This window comes from Paramisgurnus dabryanus, chromosome 1 (genome assembly GCF_030506205.2).
Source record: "Paramisgurnus dabryanus chromosome 1, PD_genome_1.1, whole genome shotgun sequence".
Lineage (NCBI taxonomy): Eukaryota > Metazoa > Chordata > Actinopteri > Cypriniformes > Cobitidae > Paramisgurnus > Paramisgurnus dabryanus.
Window position 1 is genome coordinate 26070416 of NC_133337.1, and position 25758 is coordinate 26096173.

Here is a 25758-nt window from a genome sequence, read left to right on the forward strand (position 1 = left end):
TTATAATAACTATCATGTATCTTTATCTTTACATTGTTTGAAGATGGTGAAATGTCATACATGGTGGCAGAAAAAGGGTGGGCAAACTATTTTTACTCAAGGGCCACATTAGGTTCTGAAATAAAAAAAGGGTCCAAATACTATGAACGGCAAATGTAGCTTTATTTATTCTAAATCAACACTCAGTTATACTGTACTATTGTCTATATGAATAATAATGTTGAGCTCTGCTCTGATTGGCTGTTTCTCAGAGCAGCTCCTTCAGTAGCTCTGTGTGTGTGTGTGTGTGTGTGTGTGTGTGTGTGTGTGTGTGTGTGTGTGTGTGTGTGTGTGTGTGTGTGTGTGTGTGTGTGTGTGTGTGTGTGTGTGTGTGTAAACAGATCTTATGTTTGAGTCTGTATCAGATGAAGAGACAGATTTTGAGGAATAATAAATTGCTTGGAGATTGTTAATGGATGTTTCCTGGTGTTAAGTTTGTGTATTTTTCAGTATGGACCTGCAAAATGTACTTCAGCATAAACGCTAGCATAAAGCATTAACTAGCATATAACGCTAACTACGCAGTCACAACTTTGTTTTTAGCATTGTAACAATATTGTTCTTAATTTAATGTTGGGGCGTACATCTCGACTGTAATGTCACAGTTGGTGTAATGTTGTGATAGTATTTTTTTTTTTTTTTTTTTTTGCATAAGAAGGTTCACATAAGGAGGAAACAATCGTGCTTAAAACTCACTATATGTCATTACTGCACAGATCTCCAATTAATCATCTATGCCTAGATAAATACAGTTTTACATTTTACAGCACCTTTAAATGAAGGCAGCTCAAACATGCATTTTATTCTGGGAATATGATAAACCCTGTCCTATAATGTAATAAATCCAGTGATGTTGTTTTATTCTTCATGTCTGACTAGTTTGGCTCTGCATTATATCAATTAAATAAACTCCCTTACAGTAAATCAAACTCCTTGCTTAGCCTTTTACTATATACAATCAGGTAGTGATGGTCGTTTTCGAAGCACTGCTTCATGAGGCTTCGAAACATTTACGAATCTTTTGTTTCAAAAGCTTACCCAAGTCACGTGATTTTAGCAAACGAGGCTTCATTACGTCATAACTGTTTTGAAACGTTTCGAAAATCCGATGGTTCAAAAAAAAAAAAAAAATCCGATGGTTCACCACAAGGGGGAGTTGATAAATGACCAGTGTCTAATGTTTAAGTGAACTCGGGTCAGTTTTATTATGCAAGTTCTTAAAACATTTATCCTTTTTAATAACACTACCATTTTGCCTACTTTTTGTTTCTAGACAGATTTAATGACAAAAATGTGCATTTAAAGGGTAGTTAGTTTTAATGATTTGTTTGCCCTAAATAAAACTAAAAACACATACTACACTTTTAATTATGTCTTAAGTTAAAAAAAAATGTAAACATTTTAATAAAAATCTTGCTATTATTTTGTTAAATGTTTTCACATATCTGCTTTTACACGATTTTGACCAGCAGGGGTCGCCAGCATGTGTGGTGTCTCGAACTGCTCGAAAAACTGAATCAATTTTCGAAGCAATTGGTTCAATTGATTCTAAGCTTCGTTTCTCCAATCAGCACCCTCAAAACTTTGTTTAAATGAAACAGACTTCTTTCAGCTCTGATATATGCTTCTGACAGAACTTTATCATTTATAAATGTTAACAGCATTATTAATGAGATCGTACATTATTATAGCAGGTCCTATTGCGGCTGCACCGTTACTGTGATAAGAGTACATTTCATTTTATGTTTGCTCTGGAATAAAGCAGGATGAAGATTATTCAGGGATATGGACTCAAATGCAAACTTTAAAAATGTTCACTTAAACATTGTGTAATTGGAAGTGCTGTTCTCAGAACTGTTGAATGCAGCTAGTTTTACGAGACTGTTACTTAATGCATTTAAAGCATCATACAGAAGCTCTTTTCCGGAAACGGTGGGTGGCTCTTAAAAGAGCCTTTGGGTTCAGATTGGGTACTTTCGGCTTTACTTGGAGCTCGTGTATTTGGTGACGGCCTTTGTTCCCTCAGACACCGCGTGTTTGGCGAGTTCACCGGGCAGCAGGAGACGCACGGCGGTCTGGATCTCTCTCGAGGTGATGGTGGAGCGCTTGTTGTAGTGAGCGAGACGAGAAGACTCACCGGCGATGCGCTCAAAGATGTCGTTGACGAAAGAGTTCATGATGCCCATCGCCTTTGAAGAAATGCCGGTGTCGGGATGAACCTGCTTCAGGACTTTGTACACGTAGATGGCGTAGCTCTCCTTCCTGGATCTCCTGCGCTTCTTTCCACTCTTGGCGGCGCTCTTGGTGACGGCTTTCTTTGAGCCCTTCTTGGGCGCGGGCTTTGCTGGCTCAGGCATGACGATGCTTCAAATCTCAAAAAACGAAACTGAATAAACGACTGATCGCGTGCAGAGCCATTTATTCCCAGCTCATGTAAATGTTCAGCGAGCAGGTCCCGTGCTATGATTGGGTGTCTTTGTTGGTCCGACCCCTAAAAGGTTTCTATTGGTCATTTAAGAGTTTGACGGGTAAGAAGGAGAGCCAATGAAAATGGTTTCTCATAACACCCTTTGTTGTAACGTGACCATCCCCATACGGTTCTATTTTCTATCCTTAAGTTTCCCGCTCTTTATATTTTATGTACATTTACAGAAATAAAACACGTAGGTATCTGCACACATTAAACGCACTGATGTAATCTTTATAAGTCGCTTTGAATAAAAGCGTGTGCTTAATGACTAAATGTAAATGTAATGTGTAATTAGACTCCTTTATACATTTCCTAAAATTATACATTTTTTTTAAGAGAGACTGTAATAGAAATACACAAAATAATTATTTACTAGTTTATATAGTAGTATTTAATATTAAATTATAATTAAAGAACGGGTTCGTAGACAAAGTAAAAAAGACAAAGGCTGAAGAAAGAGGCGGAGTTTGAAGTCTGGAGGGAAGATTTGTGGTTGGCTAGAATTTGTCAAAATTTTAACCAATAGACGACTAGAAGTGTCTTGAAATAGCATAGTCGTTACTTCTAGCGTTATTAGTGTCGTGTATACTGATATCAAAACATGAGTGGAAGAGGCAAAACCGGAGGCAAAGCAAGAGCTAAGGCCAAGACTCGCTCATCCAGAGCTGGACTGCAGTTCCCCGTCGGCCGTGTTCACAGACTTCTCCGTAAAGGCAACTATGCTGAGCGTGTCGGTGCCGGTGCTCCCGTCTATCTGGCCGCAGTGCTCGAGTATCTGACCGCTGAGATCCTGGAGTTGGCCGGAAACGCCGCTCGTGACAACAAGAAGACTCGCATCATTCCCCGTCATCTGCAGCTGGCGGTGCGCAATGACGAGGAGCTGAACAAACTTCTAGGCGGTGTGACCATCGCTCAGGGCGGCGTGCTGCCCAACATCCAGGCTGTGCTGTTGCCCAAAAAGACCGAGAAGCCCGCGAAGACCAAATAAACGAATAACAGTTCATTTATTCACAAAGGCTCTTTTAAGAGCCACCCACTTTATCCGTATGAGAGTGATATTTTTCCGATTACATCCCTGCGTTGGTTATCTGATATACAAACAGTTTATACTGTTGATTGATGTGATCACTAACAAAAAATGTTAAGTAAATAGGCGAGAATTTAGTTGTATATTTCCTGGTTATACATTAATAAAAAGACGAATCAAACAACACGCTAGATACTTGGGCCATAAAGGATTTCCACTGTAATGGATAGATACAACTTTATTGTCATTTTATCGTTTAACATTTAATGTTACCAGAAGGCCAACTTTCTGGTAACATTTTGCATTTGCAATTAAATTGGAAAATTAAGTGTGTATATGTAAGGTAGTAGGCTTTGTAAAAAGGGTATGTACATATAGTCTCCACATACCTAGGTACTCCATTATATGTATATAAATAAGAAACTACGTAAGAGGATTATATACTGAATATGTACAAGGAAGGATGTGCAATAATGAGAACACAGTGCAAGTACATACTGTTCAAAAATGAGTATTTTGCGCCACTATATTACAACATAATATTCATAGCTATTTTCGCCACCTACATAAAGTACATCGCAGTTAATTTGAAGGGTAATGTTAAATTTTACGTTTTAAAGGCAATTTATGTGTTCTGCACGGGGAGGCTTTGTTAGGTCAAACTGCGAGGGAAAACATCACGTGTTCTTGGCCCCGCCTTGTGACTGTGTTTCTACTAGGTCCTGTAGGCTGCTATAAAAATGCCTCCTCTGTAGTAATGCGTCATATTTTATTGTTAATCAGCTAACGATCATGTCTGGAAGAGGCAAAGGTGGTAAAGGACTCGGGAAAGGAGGCGCTAAGCGTCATCGTAAGGTTCTTCGTGATAACATCCAGGGTATCACCAAACCCGCCATCCGTCGTCTCGCTCGCCGTGGTGGTGTCAAGCGTATCTCCGGTCTGATCTACGAGGAGACCCGCGGTGTGTTGAAGGTGTTTCTGGAGAATGTTATCCGTGACGCCGTCACCTACACCGAGCACGCCAAGAGAAAGACCGTCACCGCTATGGATGTCGTGTACGCGCTGAAGAGACAGGGACGCACACTGTACGGTTTCGGAGGTTAAACGAGTAAAAGAAAAACAAAACCCAACGGCTCTTTTAAGAGCCACCCACCATTTCACCGAAAGAGTTGAATGTTGTTCTTTAAGCCACTTCAGGTTATTGACGTTTTAGAAAATAAAAATAAGGCATAAATACACTAAACGAATATAACAGGGTATTTTTATCTTCATAAGAATGTTTCTATAACTGGATTAATTTTATTATCATAATCTAATAGACATTAATCAGTTTCACATACGTTAGTAAATCTAAATGACCTTGACAATGCAGTATCACTTTCTGTTAGAGCGAAAACCAGAGTGTTATAAAGGAGAAATCCAATGTCTACATAAAATCATGTTTTTTATATAGTAATATATTAAGGGCTGTAACTAAACTAGTATATTTTATTTCTGTAATAATGTACAAACATAAAACGATAAAAACAAAAGCAGGAAACAAACAAAGGAAATCGAATCGTATGGGGGATGGTCATGTTCCAACAAAAAGTGATACGTGAAACACTTTCATTGGCTCTCCTTCCGACCCTTCAAACTCTAAACTGGCCAATCAAGACATTTTAGGGGTTTAGCCAACGGCAAATACCCAATCGGACAACGCGCTTCATCTTCTTTCAAAATTAGCATAGACGAGCCAATAAATACGCCCTTACTGCCACTGCTTACTATTCAACATACTGAGTTATCGTTGGAAAAATCATGCCTGAGCCAGCTAAGTCCGCCCCTAAGAAGGGTTCCAAGAAGGCCGTCACTAAGACCGCCGGTAAGGGAGGAAAGAAGCGCAAGAGGTCCAGGAAGGAGAGCTACGCCATCTACGTGTACAAAGTCCTGAAGCAGGTTCATCCCGACACCGGTATTTCTTCAAAGGCGATGGGCATCATGAACTCTTTCGTCAACGACATCTTTGAGCGCATCGCCGGTGAGTCTTCTCGTCTCGCTCACTACAACAAGCGCTCCACCATCACCTCGAGAGAGATCCAGACCGCCGTGCGTCTCCTGCTGCCCGGTGAACTCGCCAAACACGCCGTGTCTGAGGGAACAAAGGCCGTCACCAAATACACGAGCTCCAAGTAAAGCTGAAAGTACCCAATCTGAACCCAAAGGCTCTTTTAAGAGCCGCCCACTGTTTCTATAAAAGGGCATCCAATGTTTTTGTAAATTTGTTTGATATAACTGTTTACTAGAACGTGAAACAATGACTAACATTGCATTGTGTTCTGTAGGGACCGTGTTTTTGGACTATGGTAAGACCAATGTTAGCGCATAGTTATTATGTTGTGGAGTCAAGGACACCGTGCAATAGAAATTAATTTAAATGCTTTGATTTAAACATTTCTACATATATTAAGTCATATTGTTAACATCATGCAACAAATTAAATTATCCGAAAAAATCAAAAGCTTGTTGTTGTCCCATTAACATCTAATGACTCTTTCATCTTGAAAATAAAATGAAATATTTAAGCCACTTAACTTTAAAAAAGAAATGAAAAATTGTAAAACTTTAAAATATTTTAAAACAAATAAAAGTCTGTTAAATTTTCAATTTTATGTTAAAATTTAAAAATGTTCCTATAGTATAGAGCAGTGGGGGCTGCAAGATGGTGCCGGGGGGCCCCAGTTTTATGACATTTTATGAAATACATTTTTATCATGAATTCTGGGTAATTAAACCTAAAAAAAATAAGGCTACTAACCAAAGCACTACTTTTTTGTATAATTTAATGTTTTTTTTTTTAATTAAAATGTTGAGTTTTAGAACAGTTTTTTGTCACAAATTTTCTTTGACGGGCCACGCAGGAATGCACTGTACGCAAGGGGGGGCCACACGCTGAAAAAGTTTGGGAACCACTGGTATAGACTCTATAGACCCCTTCACGGTTCACGTCGCAGGCGGTTCCCACTGCGCATGTCGGGGTCAGAAAAGTAATTACAGCAGATTGAGTTGCGTATTATTCGGTATCGTCAAAAATGCCTACTTACGTCGTGGGCTTTGAAAATCGCACCAGGTCTTCCGTTAAGTTTTAGCGATTCATGCAGAATCTCAAAAACAAAAAAATACAACATCTGCGGCTGCAAGCAATTAACGTGCAGACTGGGACAATTTAAATATCAAAGAGGCTTGTGTTTGTAGTGCTCACTTCATTTGAGGTAAGTCGTAATTTTTCTGCAATGTTAGATTAAATTATAAAGCCTGGATGATATGAACAGTTTGACCCCATGCTGCGCGCGCACCCGATAGTCATTCAATGTTTACAAACCTTGAAGGGGTCTATAGAGGACTGCATTGCAGTGATGGATTTAGGTTTGATCCCAAGGAGTCTGCAGGGTCACAAACCTCTTAAAAAATAGCTAGCACAAGTATTACAACATCTGTTGCCCAAGGTGCATACATCACAAATGTAAGAAAAAAGTTAACCTACCGCTAATAACAGGTCCAGACCCCTTCAGACAAACCCCAATGATAAATTTAGTACATGGGCTTTTAGAAGGGCCTTGATAACAGCCAAAGAGTTTGTAGACAGCCCCGCCGCTCCCATAACGCGCATCACGCGCTGTGCGTAGGGCACCAGGTCCTGAGAGGGCACCAAAATAATAGCCTAATGAAAAAAAATTATAATGCTGATAGAATTTCATTAGCCTGTAGAAATATTATTTGGCACTTTTTATCCATGTATATGTTACAAAAAAGGGGGAACGAGATAATTGAATTCCTCTAGTATAGAAAGTATGCCCCCCAGCCTTTGATGGTCCGTGCAGATTGATCGCGCGGGCGCCTGACGAAGTTTGACAGAGACCGTTTCTCAATCTGAAGGCTGCAGCCTCCAGAGGTCGCATTTCCAGGCTGCATACGTCATCAAAACCTTTTTAATTCGTAATATTAACAATTACAAAATTGACTATTATTCTTAGTTCATCGTAAATTGTTGTAATATGCTTATGACTTGCTAATGTAATGTTCAGTTAACTGAAATAAACCAGGCTTGATGACGTATGTGTGGTAGATTGAAATATTCATTAATCTGTGAAGCAGTGAAAAGAATTGAAATGTGTATTTACATATAAATATAAAAGATCTGAGATGTGTATTTACATAGAAATATTCATTAATCTAATCTGTGAAGCAGTGAAAATACGTTACATATGGTGTGGATATGTTTATAATTCATATACTGTTATCTATTGAAATGTGTTACCTTGAAATTATTAAGTCTTTATTCTGTGAAGTATCTGTTTACAAGTCATCATTCTGTGAAGAGTAACTGTTTAAGTTTATAACTGTTTATAAAATATAACGATGTAATTTGTTTGTTATTTTAGTTCATCTATGTCCTATTAGATTTATGAGTTGGGTACAATAAGGCGTTCGATCGATTACTTTTGCCTGCTCGATCGCAGGGGGCGATCGATTGCTTTTGCCTGATTCACTTCACTGGGAGAGAACTCGCGGGGTTTCTTCATTACACATAAAGTTCGCAGTGGGGAAACTTCAGCATCTTTATGAGTTTTCTTCTCCCTCTTTTCAGGTATTAACTCAAGTAATAAAATGTTACAATCGAATAAAATGATGTTAGAACAAGGTTTAAAAGTATATAAATGTTAAGATGATACTGATTGTGTTTTGGGGAAAATGTTTAAATGTGTACTAGTTTAGAGATGCACGAGGGCAAGCGTGAAATGGCGTAAGGCCCAGATAACAACACGAGGCCATATATCGAGAGTTTAGTGTATTTTTACGTATTACATTTAATGTTTATTTCTGTTAATTTAGTATTGACTGGTTAATTTACTGAGAAATATGTAAATATATTGAAGAATGTGAAAAGTGCATTCAGATGAGAGTTTATTTGAAAAGTACATGTTATTTTGAATTGTCTGTATCAGATATTTCTAAAAAGCTGTATTAATTCATGCATCATTGATTATAAATAACTAAAACTGTATTTGATTGACAGTTTATGTAAACATGTGTAAAAGGAAAAGACAATTGATGCTGTTTTGTAAAGTTTGTCAATTGCTATGAAAATTATTACACATAAAGTTCGCAGTGGGGAAACTTCAGCATCTTTATGAGTTTTCTTCTCCCTCTTTTCAGAGGCATTACATTTGGAGGCACCGCTGGGATCTACTCTTCAGAGGGTGGTCGTCGCTTACCTGGCAGACAACTTTTGATGCAGTACATCCCCTAAAACAACCCAGATCAGCAGTGGGGTGGAAAAGTTCCTGAAGTAAAGGCAAGAAAGAGAGAAAGAACCGTAAACCTGAGGCCAAAGAGATCATCAGGTGAAACAGATAAGTTCATTCAGTCTCAAGTAAGCCACTACTCAGTGAAAAGGTCCACTCTAATGTAAAAATGGAGACAACCGTGCTAGAGGAAATGCAAGTTGAAGTCATCGGCATGTTAAATCCCCTATCCAAAGACAAACTTCTCAGTGTTTGTGAGTTCCTGAACATATCAGACCAAGAGAATGTCCCATCTAAATCACGCATGTCTCTGATCTCTTACATCCTGCAACATCTTGAAGAGGGCATAGCAGAGCTAGAAGATGAGGGCATGTCTGTACTGTTAAGCGTGAGGGATAAAATAACGGAACTGAGTACAGTTACTGAAAATGAGTCAGCAGAACAAGGCAAACTCACAGAAAAAGATAAATTACAAAAGGAGTTAGATGAACTAAAGTTCGCAATGAAACAAAAATTGAGTGAAATTCAAAAATTGAACGAATTTGGCACAAAACCAAGCGTTATCCAGCCTCAACCACAAATTGCTACACCCTTAGTAAATGCCCAACATTTAAGCTCACCATGGCGCAAAGATTTTAAAATCTCTGGACAAATCGGCGAGCCAGGTCAAAAAGAGAAATTGACCTTTTCAAGTTTGGCACACCAGATTGAGAACGGTCTAAGCAGAGGCTACCCAGAATGCGAGATTTGTGATGCAGTCATTCGTGCCATTTCTCCTGGTTTACAGTTACGAAGTTATTTAGAAGGAAAGCCAAATCTAACACTACCTACGCTCAGACGAATTCTGCGTTCCCACTTCCAAGAAAGAAGTGCAACTGAGCTTTACAAGCAGCTTACCTCTGAATGCCAAGGAAACAAAGAGACGCCTCAGAATTTCCTAATGCGCGCTCTAGATCTGCGTCAGAAAATCTTGTTCGCGTCTCAAGAGGCAGAATCAGGCCTTAAATATGATCCAGCATTAGTTCAGAGCATGTTCTTACATACTGTACTCACCGGTCTCCAAAGTGACAGCATTAAGGTAGATCTGCAGCCTCTTCTTCTTGACACAAAAACCACAGATGAGGCTCTGTTGGAGAGATTAAACATTGCTTGTGCTAATGAGACAGAAAGGCAAAAGAAAAAGAAAACCAATGTACAGCACACAAACACTGTTGTTCATTCAGTTACGTCCAGTGATGAAACTACTGATAAGAAATCCAGTGTGACTTCAAGTGCACCAAAACCATCCTCTAGTGTGTTGTCAGAACTTAAAGAACTGAGAACTGATGTAGCATCACTAAAAACACTCAGTGCTGAAATAGCTCACATTCGAGAATCATTGCAGCAACCAGCCTTTGCCTCACCACAATGCGCCGCTCCTACACAGAGAGCCTTTGACCGAGAAATTGTTCAATGTCCTGTGCAACCATATTGGGCATCACCGGGTGCCAACCCAACAAATCCGAGCACTCAATTCCAACCCCAGTATATGCCTCGACAATATTATGCACCGAATAGTCGTCCCCAAACCAGAAAGTGCTTTAGTTGTCAGCAGCAAAGAACAGAGGACCGTTGCATGCATTGCTTTAGATGTGGCAGTAGTGAGCACTTCCAAGCAGGATGTAGGATTCGTGGTATCAAGCCTTCAAGAGAGACTTCTTTAAATGGAGAGAGGTTACTTCCGCGGGACAGGGAGTAGCCAGACCCACTGACCCGTCCCAAATATGTGCAGCCTGTGGAAAAACGGAGAACCAAATGAAACAGTGTTCACGATGTAAAAAGGTACTGTATTGTTGTAAAAACTGCCAAACTCACCAGTGGACTGAACACAAGCGAACTTGTATCAACTCACAGAATTCAGTGTCAGATCCCTGCATAACCATGAGTGTTCACACTAACTGCAAAACCCAAGTGAATCAGTATTCCCCTGTGACATCATTAGTTGGAAGGCAATGTCTCATTGAGTGTTACCTGCACGGCCAACCAGCTCAAGCACTATGGGACACAGGCTCTCAGGTATGTGTCATTGATGAACTGTGGAAAGAGAAATACTTACCAGAAGTCCCGTTGAGAGATGTTTCCAATATCCTGGAGGCTCCAAATACGTTGAACCTTGTGGCTGCCAATGGCATTGAGCTGCCCTATATTGGGTATGTTGAAGTGAAATTCAGATTATCATCACAGACATCACACCAAACTGAACTTGTCATTCCTATGCTTGTAGCTAGGGGTCAGAACCTCTCACACCCTATAATAGGTTTCAATGTGATAGAACAAATTGTGAACTTCATTGAGCAAAAACAACCAAACACTGTCAACAAAACGTTGGAGAAAACTGTGAAAGATGCATTCCCCAGCTTAAAAAGGAGCAAAGTTCAGACATTCATCCAACTGGTGAGTGCAGAGAATTCATGTGAATACATAGTGAAAACTACAAAAGTGCATGTTAACATTCCCAAACATAGTACTGTGCAGGTCTCATGTCGAGTGTACATGCAGCCAGTTAAAGAGGATAGCACACTCATTTTTGAACCTGATGTAAACCCCCAGTGGCCAGAGGGGCTTGAATTCACAGACAGTTTAGTGAGGCTGAGAAAAGGAGCTCCAACAAATATCGTGATTGAGGTGTACAATGGCACAGATCATGATGTAACTCTCATGGGCCAGACCCCGATGGGTACATTACAGCTCGTCAAGAATGTATTCCCTGCTAGCATGTTTAATGTGCCCACAAACCCTACCTCTGTCGGGGTATGTAATATCCAGACTGCAGATACTTGTCACAATAACATCAGTCCCGATGAATGGGTACCACCCGTCGATGTCAGCCACCTGAATAAACACCAGAGACAGGTAGTACAGCAAATGTTAAAGGAAGAGTGCCATTCATTCTCTAAGTCAGACAATGACATTGGGTGCATCCAAAACTTGCAATTGAGTATCTCCCTTAAAGATGATGAACCAGTCAGTCGTACTTACATGTCAGTACCAAAGCCTCTTTATCGGGAGATGAAAGAGTATTTACATGACCTCATAGCCCAAGGCTGGATTGAAAAATCCAACTCTTCATACTCCTCTCCAATCGTGTGTGTGAGGAAGAAAGATGGAAGTCTCCGTTTATGTATCGATTATCGGGACCTGAACCGAAAGACTCACCCAGATAGGCAGCCAATTCCAAGGGTACAAGATATTATGGACAGCCTTGGTGGTAATTCTTGGTTTTCGTCATTAGATCAGGGGAAGGCCTACCACCAGGGGTTCATGTCAAAGGAGAGTAAACATCTAACAGCATTTGTTACACCTTGGGGCCTATATGAATGGGTCCGCGTACCTTTTGGCTTGATGAATGGGCCCGCAGCCTTCCAGCGATGTATGGAAGAGTGTTTAGAAGGCTTGCGAGATGAGATTTGCATCCCCTACCTGGATGACACCTTGGTGTTTAGTAAGACCTTTGAGAACCATGTCCAGGATGTAAGAAAAGTACTGCAACGACTTAGGCAACACGGCATCAAACTTAAGCCAAGTAAGTGTGAGCTTTTCAAACCTGAAGTACGTTACCTGGGTAGAATAGTCTCAGCAGAGGGAAGTAAAGTTGATCCTGCTGACACAGAAGCTGTCCGATCCCTGAAAGACAAACAACCAAAGAATGTTGGTGAGCTAAGAAGAATGCTTGGTCTACTTAGCTACTACAGACAGTACATTAAAGATTTCTCTTGCATTGCTAGTCCTTTATATGACCTGTTAAAGAGTACTCCAGAAAATACTGCTCACCTGAAAGAAAGCAAGAAACGATTAAAGACAAAGTGCATGAAAACTGCTGTTCCCTCGAGTAAGCCCATTACTTGGACTGAACAACACCAAAGCACTCTTGACCAACTGATTGACTGTTTGCTTCAGCCTCCTGTATTAGCTTTCCCAGACTTTTCACAGCCTTTTATACTGCATACCGACGCATCAGCTCAAGGTCTAGGTGCAGTATTATACCAGAAACAAAGTGAGAAACTTCGTGTGATTGCCTATGGATCCCGGACTTTATCAGCTGCTGAGAAAAACTACCACCTGCACTCAGGCAAGCTGGAATTCCTCGCTTTAAAGTGGTCAGTCACCGAAAAATTCCGTGACTATTTGTATTATGCCCCAACTTTCACCGTATATAGTGATAACAACCCCCTTACATATGTCCTGTCAACTGCCAAATTGAATGCCACAGGTTGCAGGTGGGTCGCTGAATTGGCAGATTTCCACTTTACAATCAAATATCGGCCCGGCCGTGAAAATATTGATGCTGATACACTGTCCCGATTACCCCTTGACATTGGCACAATGATGAAAGAGTGTTCTGAGGAGTTGTCATCTGATGTAATAGGTGCAACGATTCAAGCTGTAGAAGCTCAAGAAGGTCCCAGCATCCCCTGGTCAGTGTCAACCAACTGTTCATCTCTTGAAGCCCGTCCAGCAGCCCCAACAATAACTCCATTGTCGGTGAAGGAGATCAAAGAGGCGCAAACTAATGACCAGAGTATTAGTCCTGTGTATGATTGCAAACTGTCCAACACCAAACCGCAAGTGAAACATCTCAAATCATACAGCCTAAAAACAAAATGCCTGTTTCGGGAATGGGGAAAGCTTACTATTAACAAGGATGGAATCCTCTGCCGAATCACTTCCACACGCACACAAGTGGTCCTCCCTGAAAAATTTAAAGGAACAGTCTTGCGAGAGCTTCATGATGAAATGGGCCACCAAGGGACAGATCGCACTCTTTCACTCATCCGTGAACGTTTCTTCTGGCCATATATGCAAGCAGACATTGAGCATTATGTCACCAAAACATGCAGATGCCTGAAGCAGAAAAAGCCCTGTCATGAGACAAGAGCCCCATTAACTAGTATTGTTACGACCCAGCCCTTTGAACTGATCTCAATTGACTTTCTCCACTTAGACCGCTGCAAAGGAGGTTTTGAGTATATACTTGTGGTCGTAGATCATTTCACCCGATTCGCCCAAGCATACGCCACTACTTCCAAGTCAGGGAAAACAGCTGCAGATCGGATTTTTAATGACTTTGCCTTAAAATTTGGTTTCCCTTCTCGCATCCATCATGATCAAGGTGGAGAGTTTGAGAATCAGTTGTTTGAACAGCTTCAAAAGTACTGTGGCATCATCGGCTCCAGAACGACCCCATACCATCCGCAAGGCAATGGCCAAGCCGAGCGTTTTAACAGGACATTGTTACAAATGCTAAGAACGCTCACAGAAAGTCAAAAGTCGAACTGGAAAGACTCCTTGAATAAGCTACTGTATGCTTATAATTGTACCCGCTCAGAAGTAACAGGATTTTCTCCTTTCTACCTGTTATATGGAAGGTCTCCAAGACTGCCGGTCGACATGTTGTTTGGCTTGAATGCAGAAATGTCTACCTGTAATCAGAAAGAATATGTGGAGAAATGGAAACGCGGAATGGAAGAGGCATATGAAATTGCCAGAGAATGTGCTAAAAAATCTGCTGACAGGAGCAAAAGGAATTTTGATGGTAAGGTAAGAAGTACTACACTGCAGCCAGGTGATCGTGTTCTGGTAAAGAACTTAACACCACGAGGGGGCCCTGGAAAACTTCGAAATTTCTGGGAAGATAACATTCATGTAGTTGTGAGACAGATGGGTGGTGAGCTCCCAGTTTATGAAGTAAAGCCAGAAAAGGGAAAGGGACGATCCAGAGTTCTTCATCGTAACTTACTAATGCCTTGTGATCACCTACCTCTTGAAAATGCTCCACCTGCAAAAGTCAGACCCAAATGTGCATTGGAAAAGCCTCAAAGCAGCCATGTGGAATCTGATGATGAGAGTGAAGATGAATTCAATTTCCATTATGTACAATCACAAGTACCTCAACCAAACTGTGTAGTTGAACCTGAAAGTCTCGAATCACTACCTACCATAGAGCCTAATGAGCAGCAAAATTGGGTCCTGGAACAAGTTCCTGATGCGATGTCGTCTGAGGAGAGTGACCAAGAGGATCAAGAACCACCTGCAGGGACAGACCACGAGACAGAACAAGAGTTAAACTTACCTGTTGATGAACATGTCTCTGCTCCCATGTCATTCCCTGAAAGTGACCAAGAGAGTCAAAGAGAGGAAGCTAACCAGCTACCTAGAAGACAAAGATACCCACCAAGATTACTTACCTATGATGAACTGGGTACACCGACTTATAATGTCAGGCAACTAAATGGGATCTTGCAAACGCCACAACCAAACTTACCATACGTGCCTGCTTATGGACTGTCGACATGGTTGCCACCTGTTCAGCAATACTGTTTCCAGATGCCTTTTGTGTATGGAGTCCATTAAATGGGAACCATGGACTGTTAAATTTGCTATTTGCATTATAGACTGTTACAGTCTGGCATTTTGAACTGATGGACTGTTCTGTTTTGGAAATATTGCCTTGAACATTCTTTGAACTTTTAAAGTTTGAAAAGTATGGACTGTTTTGTCTAAGGACAATTGCCTTTAACAGTTTTGTGACTTTGAAATTTTGAGAAAACAATGGACTGTGTGCCTTATGAACCAGTCTTGAGAGACTGTTGAACATTGAAACTCAAAGAAACTATGGACTGTTGTTATTTACCTCTTTCAAGTTTTGCACTTTAAAATATTTAGGCACTATTTACTTGCTTCAGAAAGTGAACAAGTTTGGGACAATCTATGGACTGTTAAAACGGAAAACCGTTAAAAGAACTCTTGAAAACATTTTTCGTGAGTGTAAGACTTTTGTTGAAAAAGAGAAATATAATGTCGAGACGACATTTATTCTGTCGGGGAGTGTGTGGTAGATTGAAATATTCATTAATCTGTGAAGCAGTGAAAAGAATTGAAATGTGTATTTACATATAAATATAAAAGATCTGAGATGTGTATTTACATAGAAATATTCATTAATCTAATCTGTGAAGCAGTGAAAATACGTTACATATGGTGTGGATATGTTTATAATTCATATACTGTTATCTATTGAAATGTGTTACCTTGAAATTATTAAGTCTTTATTCTGTGAAGTATCTGTTTACAAGTCATCATTCTGTGAAGAGTAACTGTTTAAGTTTATAACTGTTTATAAAATATAACGATGTAATTTGTTTGTTATTTTAGTTCATCTATGTCCTATTAGATTTATGAGTTGGGTACAATAAGGCGTTCGATCGATTACTTTTGCCTGCTCGATCGCAGGGGGCGATCGATTGCTTTTGCCTGATTCACTTCACTGGGAGAGAACTCGCGGGGTTTCTTCATTACACATAAAGTTCGCAGTGGGGAAACTTCAGCATCTTTATGAGTTTTCTTCTCCCTCTTTTCAGGTATTAACTCAAGTAATAAAATGTTACAATCGAATAAAATGATGTTAGAACAAGGTTTAAAAGTATATAAATGTTAAGATGATACTGATTGTGTTTTGGGGAAAATGTTTAAATGTGTACTAGTTTAGAGATGCACGAGGGCAAGCGTGAAATGGCGTAAGGCCCAGATAACAACACGAGGCCATATATCGAGAGTTTAGTGTATTTTTACGTATTACATTTAATGTTTATTTCTGTTAATTTAGTATTGACTGGTTAATTTACTGAGAAATATGTAAATATATTGAAGAATGTGAAAAGTGCATTCAGATGAGAGTTTATTTGAAAAGTACATGTTATTTTGAATTGTCTGTATCAGATATTTCTAAAAAGCTGTATTAATTCATGCATCATTGATTATAAATAACTAAAACTGTATTTGATTGACAGTTTATGTAAACATGTGTAAAAGGAAAAGACAATTGATGCTGTTTTGTAAAGTTTGTCAATTGCTATGAAAATTATTACACATAAAGTTCGCAGTGGGGAAACTTCAGCATCTTTATGAGTTTTCTTCTCCCTCTTTTCAGAGGCATTACATATGCAGCCTGCATATGCGACCTCGCGCAGCCTGCAGCCTTCGGATTGAGAAACGGCCAGACAGTAAACTATTGGAAATGGCCCCGAAAAGACAGCAGGAGTCAGGATCGGAAAAAAGAAGAAACTGCGGGATGATGCCCGTGCATCACTTGCAGGTAAATCCATCATGTTTTATCATTCACTCCTAAATAAGGGAAATGCGCATGTGCTGCAGCTGCTGCTAATCGTAATGCGCCTCGAACTTGCTGTGCTAACATTAATGTTAGGAAACTATGTTGTTATAATTTATAACTTCAGTGCAAGCTAAATTGAGATTTTACTGTAAAACATTACCTATGCATATGCATTTTACAAATAACTGACGGCAGCTGTTACTTTCTTTACTACGTTTCTTTAGATATTGAGCAGTAGTTTATTTTGTGGTTCATTTTGACGTGATGGTAAATACTTTCTCAGTATAAGTTAATGTTAGCAGTCAGTGCACATGGTAGGCTAACAATTCCTGACTGTTAAATATATAAAAATATAAAATGTCACCATGTATGATATGAAGCAAACATTACTATGACACTTAGTTCTCTTAATCTTTGTTTTATTTAAGAATATTGAGCATTCTTGTTTACTTATTGGTGTTTATTTAATGTAATTTATTTAAAGTGACATTGTACTTGGGAAAAACATGTCTGGATTATTTTTATTTTTTATTTTGCTATTCTATTTAAGTTTGGTAATTTTTTTCTATTTTGCTATTCTATAAAAGTTTGCACTTTCAAATGTGTAGTGTTTGTTGACTAAAGCTGTGATTTTACTTTCTGCTATTAATTTATATGTTTGGTAATAAAAAAGTTAAACTTGCAAAAAAAAAATTCTCAAGGTCGGGGGGCATTTTAAAGGAATTATGCTTAGGGCACCAAAATGGCTAGCAGCGGCACTGTTTGTAGATCTAACATGGGTCAAAAGGTCATTCCACATTTTGGGCCGACTCGGGAGAACGCTCGGTCACCTTTTTGTTTTAATTTGTTCTTACGATTTCAAGAAGGTTTTGGTTTTCCAACCACGTGGACGTAGACGGAGTATAGACCAACAGCATATTGAAAGGTATGGGGGTACTAAGTTGCTTTAAAAACAAGAACAAAAATCTTGTAATTGACCCTATACCGAATTGACAGCAAATTTACGGATCTCAATAAAGGTGTAACACAGTGATTCTCAAACTTTTTCAGCATGCGACCCCCCTTGTGTACGGTGCACCCCTTTGTGGGGCCCCAACGAAAATGTATGATAAAAACATTCTTAAACTTGAAATTTGAATTAAACAAAAGATATTAAATTATGCAATATAGTGCTGTTGGTTATTAGCCTTATTTTTCTGATATTTAATTACACAGAATTTGTAATTAATTAATGTATTTTATAGATTGTTTTAAAACTGGGGCTCCCCTGTCCCCCAGTTTGAGAACCACTGGTGAAACATGATCAAATTTCTTGTTGACCAAAATTCTGACTTAATCATTCTGGCTGCAGCATTTTGTATATTTTGCAAGCGTGCAAATGCTTTGCCAATTCCAAACATAGAGTGAATTACAGTAGTCCATTCTTGAGAAACAACAGCAGAGATCGCTTTCTTAAAATCGCTGGCTGATAAAAATGTGTTTGTTTTTAATAAAAGCAGTAAATAGACAAAGCTAGATTTAATCACGAAATTTGTTTGCTTTTAATCTCCATTTTGAAATCTGCATAGCCTAGACACTAATTGAGTATGAAGATAGAAAACGATAATTTAAGTTTTCTCCTCATTCAGTTTTAAAAAGTTTGCTGCCGACCAAGCTTTAACATCATGTATTCATGCTAGTAATTTGCCTAAGGTATTCCAGTTTGACTGTACATCTATAAATCATCTGCATAGCAGTGTAAATATTTGTATAGATATATCAATATTATTGATATAGTGAGGTAATACTTTATTCTCGGCGTTCCTTGGAAATAATCAAACAGATATTTAAGTGCGACTTTATATTTCATGCATCTTCATGGCCACAAAGGGCAGGCCCATGCATGGTTAATTTGGGAAAGAGGTTTCCAAACATTCCCAACTGCACCTTTGTTGACCACTGTGGGTGGCTACAGTCACAATACTTGCATTCAGAATAAGCACATGTTTAAATACTTTTAATATTATTTTCTTTCATAATTCGAAATATTGTATTTAGTCAGAGGTGTAAAGTACTTGAGTCATTTTACTTGATTACTGTACTTAAGTATTATTCTTGGGTATTTTTACTTTACTTGAGTACAATTAAAAATCAATGCATTTACTTTTACTTAATTGCATTTTTTTATTTAATTTTTTTATTTACAGTCAAAAAGTAGGCTACTTCTTAGAGATCACTTTATTCTATTTTCCTTTGCTCTTACCAAAACAATTGAATTGTGCTGATGGCCAGTTTAATTTGAATGTTATTTATTCTGGAGCCTTTGGACCGCACTAAGGAATTGGCCAACAGTTCATCTAATGATGAAGATTTTTTTGAAACCGTCAACACATGAAGTGTGACACGTTTCCTGCAATTTGTAGCCTCTCTATCAAGACTAAGACCTTGTTCAGACTGTCAGTCCAAACCTGATTTTGGTTCAGATCCAATTTGACAGACTCACTGTCCATATTGTGTATCACAACTGTTCAGATCCGATCGGTGCATCCTGTAGCGTTCTGCGGTTTTCCGGATTATCTGCACCGTTTCTATGGCAATGACGTCTTGCTGCCACAATGTCTGAAGTGTTTACGTTTAACGTGATGCGACAGCATGAAGTAACCGAAAAGCTACACAAATGCGATCAGGGCGGTCAGACTGAAATGCATTTCCCGAAATGCAATTTAAAAAGGTACTATCCCTTGAGTTACAATTTTTAGTACTTTTTACACCTCTGTATTTATATTGCTAATCTTTTAATTTTACTCAAATTCTTATTTTTTTATTCAGATATGCAAATTCCTGAAAATAAACTCTGAATCTCTGAAAAGTCAAAGATTGCATTTAATGTTTAATCTCTTATAATTCCACTCTGGCCATTTTCTTTATTTTCTTAAGTATTTTATTTTTTCCTTCAAGTGTTGATCCCTCTTTGTTATTGTTACAAATGAGTACATAATACAGTTTTGTTAGTATTTTGTAAAAAAAAAATGAGACTTGCATTGGGAAAATACTGTGAAAATGTGTGCAGGCCTGATTATAGAAACAAAAGTCAGAACAATATTACTTGCACGCAAGATGTTTCCACCCAAATTAGGATCATCAAAATTGCATTGCTTATTATGACAATGGTTCAAATCTTTTTAATTTCCATAATTCATTGTTTACTTTAGGATATAAGATGTTTTAAATTTGACAAAAGCAAACTACTGTTGATTATAAAACTTTACTGCATAAGAGAAGACAATAGGATCTCAACATGCTGCACCATAGACAGGTTGAGGTTTCCCACCTCAGAAATACAATCAGATGAGATGATTATCTGGTAAGAATCAGATGACATCCTCTTTCTTGCTTTCTGATGTGAAACTCCATTCACCTGCCCTCATATAAGGAAGAAAAGGGGAAGTTTTTACTTACAGTGTTTAAATAATCAGCAGGTAAGGAAGATGAAGATGATAATAAACTGACTGAACTTAACACACGAGCGGCTCTGGATTCATAGACTTAACAGAGGTAGATCACATCAGGAGTTCTGGAAAGTAAGACAAATTAATTTTTAATTTATTAATTAATTATTAAAAATTATATTTATAAATGTGGTGTTTTTTCTTCTTCAGAGAAATGGGTTCAGATCACGGTATCATGGATCGAGGGTCGTACACTCAGCCCTGGGCTTTCGGCTTGTCTTTGAACCACCATCAGTATTCACCATTCAGCGATGCGATAAAAAATCCACGGAATTTCCAGGAATCAGTCTACAGTCCACGGTACATAGGATGTTTTTCCTACCTTTCCTACCACGGCCACTTACAAGAATATTCATTTGAACCCGCGTTTATCCACAAACGAAACGAGCGCGAGCGCCAGAGAGTGCGATGCGTCAACGACGGATACGCGAGACTCCGTGATCATTTGCCGCGGGAATTTGAAGATAAAAGACTCAGCAAGGTGGAAACACTGCGGGCTGCAATAAACTACATCAAACATCTGGAGAACCTTCTGGAAGTCAGTCTACCTGAGGGAATATCCGAGCATTGAAGAGGATCTCCACGACTGGTATGACAATATTGGACAGAGATATTAAATTTTTTACATCTGCTTACTGTTTGAAGTTCATTGGAAATGCGTTTTAAAAATGCATCGTCTAATTCTGAAAATCTTCATTAAGCAGAGTTACAACTTGTAGTCTGAATATATTGGTTACAGACATTACATTTAAACAATCGTATTGTATATTTTTATTGGGTCTGTCTGTGCATGAAGTGATGTTTGTGTAAAATGTTTGTAGTGCTGACAACATGTTAAACCCAAACTTAAAAAGTCTTGTGACGTCATAAGTAGACTTTTATTTTTACTTGAAGATTTTAGCTTGTTAGCTTTGTGAGGTTGTGAATTACTTATGTTTTATTCCAAATAAAAATGTGTTTTGCACAATATATGGTATTGGATTGGTTATAGACTGGTAATAGATTAGGTATTAATTGACATACTGTTTAAAGATCCTATAACTAGTTAAATCAATAAAGTACAATATTGATACGAGTTTTTAGACAGTGAAGTACAATATCACAACTTTATTCCTTTTACAATACACTTACTAAAAATATGGAAAAAATATTTAAATGTTATTTTATTCATATTTAGATTAGATCCTTTGCAAGCGGTACAACAAATTTCCTAATGGTGCAAAGAAAAGGTATCAAACAAAAACAGAATATACGATTCAATAAATAAATACGACTTCAAGTGCTTCACAGCGTGTTAATGTATTTTAAGCACTCAACATATTGCACATGTAAACAGTAGCCTATATTTTACAGCATGATTCAAATTTAGATACTTTAAATGTAATGCACATTTATGTCTTCTGTATAGATGTAAAATTGGAATTGTGTGAATAAGATGCAATATTCATTTTTTCTATTTATAAAGTCTTTGCTGTTTTAAAAAAAATCTAATTTGGTCAAAACTGTTTAATTAATGGGTTTTTAGGGCTGAATAGCAGTGAATTTATAATGAGATGTACATCATAATGCCAACACAGAGAAAAATTCAAACCCTGTTTTTCTATCAGAATAAAAAAGGCCTAAACCAATCTGTACATATTGTATGAGAAATTATTAATAAACAAAATGATATTAGCAGTCTGAAATGTAGTAATATATATACGCTCATCATAGCTCCACTATTATCTATGATCAAAACATAACATTGCAAATTAGTTGCAGTGTGGTTGCTCTTATAGCATTTTATATTTGACAAAAATATAGATTATAACAATTAAAACAATTGTGATGTCTTAGGAAGGCTCACATAATTACAGCTGAACCTAGTAGCCTACCTAAAAAGTAAGGCAGTATTATAGCATTCAATCCAGACCCAGCAGGCTGAACGGTTTCAGGTACATGTGTCCTCCACATGCTCAAGACTTTATCTCAATTCAAATTTATTCAAAAGCACTTTTTACAGTGAATGCATGTTTATTTCAGAAAATAAAGTTGTATGGAGTGTCTTTAATTAATATGTGTCTTTAATTCCAGTTAGCATGTCAAAATCCTGATTATTATGGCATATATACAAAACACACATTACAACCCTAAGGAAACAAATGAATATTCAAATATATTATAACAGTTAAGGCTTTTGTTTTTACAACACAAAAAGTCATTTTTTTTTTTTAGAAATAAGCATATGTGTGAGTAAGTAAACTGTATGTATTCAAGTTCAGGGATGTGTTTGCAGTACATATTAAAAATTAACTGCAACCTGACCAACCTGTATCACGAAATTAATGTAGTCACATAAATTTGTGATTCTTGTCCGTGACGTTTTCTGCCTTTTTGCGTGAACATGTCACTTATTTCTGTTTATGTGTCACTGTAACGTATTTGTTACTCAACTGTTTTGTCCTACTTTCAAACCATTGACGCTTCGGTTTAGGGTTAGATTTCAACATATCCTCCAACCCATACGATTGCTTTGGTCGTTTGTCCATTTCACCAAATACGACCAATAGATGCATTTACTAACTTGGGGGTTCATTTTGCTATGATGTACAGGGATAACATTTTCAATTTAAACCTCCAGGATTCATTGTATTTTATTACACATTACACTATTCAGGCATTTAGGGCAAATAACGTATACCCATTTATTTATTCTTATTAAGTCACAACTTTTAAAAAATGAACTTAAAATATACGAGGTCAAACGATCGATTTATTGAAGAAAAGATGCTAAAGTGATGACAATCTGCTGTAAATATCAGATCCGGACGTACACTGATTCAAAAACTGCCGCGATGCTACGTCATCTATGATGGTGAAAAGGCATTGGCTCTCGTGTGTCTCGTGACCAATCGCATCATTACGTCAGCTAAGAATGTGAAGCGCTATTGGCTCTTGTGACCGACTACGTCATGTTGGTTTATGTTTGAATGAGATCTGACTGTGCGTTCTTCATATAAAATAATTGTATGGCTTCAGTTCGCAAGGTTTGCAACGCAAATGGTTTGTAACACTTTTATAGTTGTTTTATGCAATAAATACCTGTGACTGTACTTTTACTTGCGTGTTGTGTTTTATATGGTTGAGAAGTGGTTGGGTTTAGGGTAAGGGTGGGGTGGGGTTAGATGCTTCAAAATTTCTTAAAAACCATAAATGTTTATGAAACCGTTTCTACATTTACAAATTCATAAAATTAAATGTCTAATCTGATGTATAAGGCAAAAAAACTTCAGGGATGTCATTTTCTGTAAATCTAACCCTAAACCGAAGCGACAAAGGTAAGAAAATAGGACAAAACAGTTGAGTAACAAATACATGACAGTGACACGTAAACAGAAATACGTGACATTTCACGGAAAAAGGCGTAAAAACGTGTCAGTGTCACGGAAAAGACTCACAAATTTACATGACTATAGTTGCATAATTTCGTGATACTGTGTTAAACCTGAATGAAATATACATGTTTTTGGTATTGGGTGCGCAAGATAGACTGGGAGATGTTATTTTCTGTGATGTAGCTGTTATCAATGTTCATAGTAAACACATAAATACATAATGACTACTAATTATAAAAGTAAAGGTGTCCACAGTGCTTCACCACTATAGACCATAATATATTTAATGTTCACAATTTTCTCCCCCTAAAAGTGTTCATAAGCGATTAAACACCCACCATTTTGAATACATGTATAGCATGTATAGAAATGTATTCTTTACTTTGGAAGGAAACGGAGGAAGCATAAACCACATCAATCCAGAAAAATACCTGTTTGTCCTTCACGCTTTAGCTAAACTAGCAAAGTGGTATGCGTACCCATTCCTTGCTAACATACCACCACAAAACTGACTGAGACTCGGCATGAGAGGAAAAAACCAGCAGGGCGGAAAACCAGTGAACCGTAGAAGGATGGAAGAAAGCTCGGTCATGGAGCAATGACAGAATCAACAAAAGGCCTTCATAGGAGGCAGTAATTAACAGTGTTGCTGGTACCCTGACTGGGACGGTTCAGTGGGGAGGGAGGAAGTTCACTCACACAAACAATTTGACTAATAGCAAAACACTTTTCACTGAGATCAAAATCACACATCTATGATCTGTTAGTGCATTTGTTGCACAAATTTCTACGAGTGTGAGCGCTCTATCAGATGAAATGTGATCCGGGTGTGAACAAACTCATCCAGAAACTTCCTGCAAGCTAAAGTTGCTATTTGAAGTTGAAATGGTTGAAGCAGAGGTCAAAGTAAAGTTCAGGATGAACCTCGGGATCCGCAATTCAAAGTATTTGAAACTGTATGCATTGATATTAAAAATGATATCAAAAATGTATATAATTTTTTAAAAATTATTATTATCATCCAAATGTATTTCAAAATGTCTAATTTAATATAAGTATTTTTCATCTAACCTTTCAACGTGTGATGTTTGAAAGAAACTACTTATTACTACTACTATTATTTCTAAACCCAGCCACATATATGATGTTAAATATTAGATATACAGCTCAAGTGTCATAATTAAATCTATGTTGTGTGTTTAATCCATTACTGCACAGCATGCAGCCAGATGTATTCATGACAAAGCAAGAAGCCGATAAGCAAAAATCTTTTGTGTTTCCGCGAGGAAGGGTGTTTGATGTAAATGTATGATGAGTTTAGCAGATAACTCTTATCAGAAGCTAAAATGTCAGTGGAGACCACCGGGGTATAAAAGTAACGTGTTGCGACAGACGTTTTATAAACACGGTCAGGAAAAATGAGGGTGCATTAAGGATCTTGTACAACTTTAAACACGTGCTGGTACCATTTCAGTCATTTCTTTAATTTAATATGTGGCCTGCATCTTTATCGCCTGATAGCATGAAAGTTTGCATTGGGATTAAAAGGTTGTGCATGCACAGTAAATTTACATATGAAGAGTTTGGTTCCAAAACGCGATAAGTGCCATTAAAAAAATAGTTAAATCAGTATTGTATAAGGTCAGTATTAAAAAGTTAATTCTTAATTTTACACAAAATCCGATATCCGCCGTGTTATTCTGTCATCTCCCTTTTTTCCCAAAACACGATAAACGCCAGTCCTCCTTCTCAGCAGAATGCAATAAATCTGCTCAACAAATTCACAGCGCACCATTCCACACATTGTAAACAATAATAGCGGCGCTTTGAATAAACACAGATCCTAGTTTTCCTCATCTACTTTGTACTTCGTGATCAACAAACAAAAAAAAACAAAATAATACTTTTGATGGAATTGACATTTGG

The 25758-nt window shown here is 38.0% G+C and overlaps 3 protein-coding genes across 3 annotated transcripts; 2 read left to right on the forward strand and 1 right to left on the reverse strand.

Moving 5' to 3' along the window:
- Positions 1-1812: 1812 nt before the first annotated feature.
- LOC135779414 (histone H2B-like) lies at positions 1813-2401 on the reverse strand. Its single transcript, XM_065290134.2, has one exon. The coding sequence runs from the start codon at positions 2394-2396 to the stop codon at positions 2022-2024; it is 375 nt and encodes a 124-aa protein (XP_065146206.1). The 5' UTR covers positions 2397-2401; the 3' UTR covers positions 1813-2021.
- A 709-nt stretch (positions 2402-3110) lies between these two features.
- On the forward strand, positions 3111-3497 carry LOC135779259 (histone H2A-like). Its single transcript, XM_065289993.2, has one exon. It carries the CDS (start codon positions 3111-3113, stop codon positions 3495-3497), a length of 387 nt encoding a protein of 128 aa, XP_065146065.2.
- A 1395-nt stretch (positions 3498-4892) lies between these two features.
- On the forward strand, positions 4893-6112 carry LOC135779275 (histone H2B). The gene has a single exon (XM_065290010.2). It carries the CDS (start codon positions 5337-5339, stop codon positions 5709-5711), a length of 375 nt encoding a protein of 124 aa, XP_065146082.1. The 5' UTR covers positions 4893-5336; the 3' UTR covers positions 5712-6112.
- The last annotated feature ends 19646 nt before the right edge of the window (positions 6113-25758 follow it).

Excerpts from the sequence above, each read along its gene's own strand:
- LOC135779414 (XM_065290134.2), bottom strand. The coding sequence starts at position 2,396 with ATGCCTGAGCCAGCAAAGCCCGCGCCCAAGAAGGGCTCAAAGAAAGCC.
- LOC135779259 (XM_065289993.2), top strand. The coding sequence starts at position 3,111 with ATGAGTGGAAGAGGCAAAACCGGAGGCAAAGCAAGAGCTAAGGCCAAG.
- LOC135779275 (XM_065290010.2), top strand. The coding sequence starts at position 5,337 with ATGCCTGAGCCAGCTAAGTCCGCCCCTAAGAAGGGTTCCAAGAAGGCC.